This window comes from Chiloscyllium plagiosum, chromosome 44, assembly GCF_004010195.1.
Source record: "Chiloscyllium plagiosum isolate BGI_BamShark_2017 chromosome 44, ASM401019v2, whole genome shotgun sequence".
Lineage (NCBI taxonomy): Eukaryota > Metazoa > Chordata > Chondrichthyes > Orectolobiformes > Hemiscylliidae > Chiloscyllium > Chiloscyllium plagiosum.
The window spans coordinates 12,148,385-12,152,235 of NC_057753.1; the positions used below are offsets into that span (position 1 = coordinate 12,148,385).

Here is a 3,851-nt window from a genome sequence, read left to right on the forward strand (position 1 = left end):
CTATCCTCCTGTTCCTACCCTCACTAAATCGTAGCACCAGGAATAATCCAGGTATTACTACCTTCAAGGACCTCCTTTTAAATTCCTGCCTAACTTTCTATATTCTCCCTATAGTCTCTCTCTCTTCTATAGTCTCATCCTTTTCCCTTATGTTGTTGCTTCCAATAACCTCCTGCTGGTCCTTTTCCCTTATGTTGTTGCTTCCAATAACCTCCTGCTGGTCCCTCTCCACTTTGAGACCATTCTGCACCCTCTCTGAGACATCCTTGATCCTGGCACCAGGGAGGTAACGTACCATTCTTGTTTTTTGCTGCTGGCCACAGAAACATGTGTTTGTGCTTCTGACTAGAGAGCCCCCCCTAACACAATCGATCACTTGGAATCTGACATACCCCTCATTCCGCTCGAGCCTGTCTTGATACCAGAAACTTGGCTGTTCATGCTACATTCCCCTGAGTGTCCATCACCCCCTAAATCTTCCAAAACGTGTTTGAAATGGGGATAGCCACAGAAGACTCCTGCACTACCTGCCTACCTCTCCCATCTTCCCTGGAGTTAAGTCATCTACCTGACTGTATCTGCAGCTTTTCTCCTTTCCTATGACTGCCATCCATCACGTCCCCTTGCTCTTGTAAATTCCTCATTGCCTCTAACTGTTGCTCCAACTGATCTATTCAATCTGATAGGATTCACAATCAAAGTCATTTATTGCAGACTTAATCCTCAGTAACACCTAACCTCTCTGTAACTTCCAACGAGAAGACCATATCACTCTATTAAAGGACGTTTTTGTTCCTTCACAATCTATAGACTGAGGAAATAGCACCGTCTTATTGCTCAAAAAACACTACCCCAGGCTAATTTAATAATTGTTGTTTATATTGTTACAATTTAATCAAGAGAGTGATCTCAATAGAACATATAATCAGGAAAGAATCTACTCTTACTCACTGTTGTGTTAAGAGATAAGTTTAATAATTCCTTCAGTGTTGCTGGATCAAAGTCCTGGACCTCTCAGTGGATTGACCTGCAGCAGATGGACTACACCAACTCATGGGCAATAAATGCTGGCACAACTTGCGCATGCTCCAGATCGCAATGGGTGGCGGGGTGGGGTGGGATCCGGTTGATTGACGGCACGTCCTGGCCGATAGGAAGAGGGGCTGGCGCTGTAACCCCGCCCTCCGCCGGCGAGTGTGATCCTCTAACCAATCAGAGCGAGGGGGCCGTACCAGGTTGACTGACCGCCGCTGGGGACCAATAGGAAGCTGGGGACGCCGCTGCAGGACCAACCTCCCGGTCCTCCAAACCAATGGGAGCGAGGGGGCGGGCCCCGGCGCGGGCACGCGACCCGGACCTGGCGCTCGCGCAGTATCGCGGTGACCGCGCAGCGCTCGGGAGTGCGGCTGCTGAAGGATGAAAAGGAGACGGTGGAAGGTGAGGTAACGGCGAGCTGAGGATTGACTGGAGCGTGACCGTGCCCGTGCGGATTTCGTAAACGTTTGAGGCAGGTGTGTAGCTGTGGATCAGAAGCTCGCATTCCCCTATTCGGACCCTCCCGGTGGATGGGCTGCGGGCCTTGAGCGGGGCTGGGCCCAGGCTGAGCGTCGCCATCTTTGTCGGGGGCGCTGTTCGACCGAGCGTGTGCTGGGCAGCCATCTTTGTAGGGGGCAAAGGGCACTGGGGGCTGGTGGATTCCCAAAGAGCAAACTCAGAAAGTGAGGGCAAAGAGGGGTTCGAGGTGGACTGTCTTTGGGACCAGTTTGCGGATGTTTGCGAACAAGTGAACAAAAAAGAAAACTTGCTGCTGCTGCTGCTAAACTTTAAATGCTCAAGTGTTGTTATTCCTGGACAGGCGACTTTTGTAAAAACCCTTTTTGTTGGTTTTTGAAAAGGAACAACTTTTATACACGGAAAATTCAAATCGAACTTCACATCCAGACCTGACCGAGCCGGTCCATTCATCTGGACCCAATAATCTTACAACTTTCTGGAAGTAGAAATATCCTTCTGGTTCTTCTTCGAGAAATCCAGCGCATCAGGCGAACCGTCGATACGCTCACACCCAACACTGACTGTGATAAGAGCTTTCAACAGTTGCATGGCCTAAGAAAATCATCACAGCACTTGCACTGCGGAAGAAGCGCTGCATTGCAGACGAGTGTTCAATTCGATTATCTAACATGGAAAGACAAAAGGACACAGGCGCTACAGAGAAACCGTGGAAATGCGGGGACTGTGGGAAGGGATTCAGTTACCCGTCCAAGCTGGAAGCTCATCGACGTAGTCACACCGGGGAGAGGCCATTCACCTGCTCCGACTGCGGGAAGGGGTTCACTCAGCTCTCCACTCTGCTGTCACATCAGCGAGTTCACACTGGGGCTCGACCGTTCACCTGCTCTGTGTGTGGGAAGGGTTTCGCCAAGTCCTCCACCCTCACTGAGCACCAGCGAGTTCACACCGGGGAGAGGCCGTTCAGTTGCTCTCACTGCGGGAAGAGATTCGGACGATCGTCCAACCTCACTGAGCATCTCCGCATTCACACAGGGGACAGGCCGTTCACCTGCCCTGTGTGCGGTAAAGGATTCACTTGTTTAACCAACCTGACGTCACACCAACTTATTCACACCAATAAGCGACCCTTTCAATGTTCTGACTGTGACTCCAGCTTTAAAAGCACCAGGGACCTGCTGACTCACCAACGCAGTCACACTGGGGAGAAGCCCTTCATCTGCTCCGAGTGTGGGAAGGGATTCACTCATACGTCCAACCTGCTGGCTCACCAGCGACGCCACACTGGAGAGAGGCCGTTCAGTTGCTCCAAGTGCGAAAAACGGTTTCGTCGCTCGTCTGACGTGCTGAGTCACCAGCGAGCTCACATGGGCAGGATGCGTTCAGCTTCTCTGTTTGTGGGAGGGGAGTCATTGAGTCAGCCCACCTCCTGACCTACCCATGAGTTCCGAAGCTATTATCCTGCTCCGTGCGTGGGAAAGGATCCACTGATTCATCCAACCCACCAGAGTATTCACACCGGAGGCACAATGCTCCTGCTCTGAATGTGGGAGAGAATTTATTTAATTGATGTACCAGTGAGTTCACACTGAAGGGAGACGCTTCACTTGCTCATTGTTTTGGATGGGATTCACTCAGTCATCACACCTGAGATACTAGCACGTTCACGATAAAAAAGACAAACAGCGACTTGCACTTTGCTCTTGGTCACATCCAGGACTGAATTATCTTAGAATCCCAACAGTGTGGAAGTAGGCCATTTGGCCCATCGAGTCCACACTGACCGTCCAAAGAGCATCCCACCAGACCCATCCCCTATCTCTAACCCTGCATTTTCTATGGGTAATACACCTAACCTTCACATCCCTGGATGCTGTGGGCAATTTAGCATAGCCAATCCACCCTAACGTGCACATCCCTGGGTACTATGGGTAATTTAGCATAGCCAATCCACCTAACCTGCACATCCCTGGGCACTATGGCCAATCCACCTTAATCCGCACATCTATGGACTGTGGGAGGAAACCCACGCAGACATAGGGAGATGTGCAAACTGCACACAGACAGTCGCCCGAGGCTGGAATCGAACCTGGGTCTCTAGCGTCGCGAGGCAATGGTGCTAATCACTGAGCCATTGTGCTGCCCAATTGAGCCACATGCTGTGAATTATGTTATTGGGGTTTATTTCTGCTGTTTTGAAGGAACTCCAGCCCCAGGTGCGGGTGTTAGTTTTCTGGAAGACATTTCCTCTCATCAGTTTTGTGTTAAATACAGTGTGCCTATTCTTTTTCCTAAAGGTCTCTAAAACCTGTCCATATCCAAATGCAGACGATATCTCT

The 3,851-nt window shown here is 50.5% G+C and overlaps 1 protein-coding gene across 1 annotated transcript; it reads left to right on the forward strand.

Annotated features, from left to right (window-relative positions):
- The first annotated feature begins 1,399 nt into the window (after positions 1 to 1,399).
- On the forward strand, positions 1,400 to 3,317 carry LOC122543756 (gastrula zinc finger protein XlCGF7.1-like). The gene has a single exon (XM_043682518.1). It carries the CDS (start codon positions 2,184 to 2,186, stop codon positions 2,943 to 2,945), a length of 762 nt encoding a protein of 253 aa, XP_043538453.1. The 5' UTR covers positions 1,400 to 2,183; the 3' UTR covers positions 2,946 to 3,317.
- The last annotated feature ends 534 nt before the right edge of the window (positions 3,318 to 3,851 follow it).

What these genes read in the sequence shown, in the direction of transcription:
- LOC122543756 (XM_043682518.1), top strand. Translation starts at nt 2,184, where the DNA reads ATGGAAAGACAAAAGGACACAGGCGCTACAGAGAAACCGTGGAAATGC.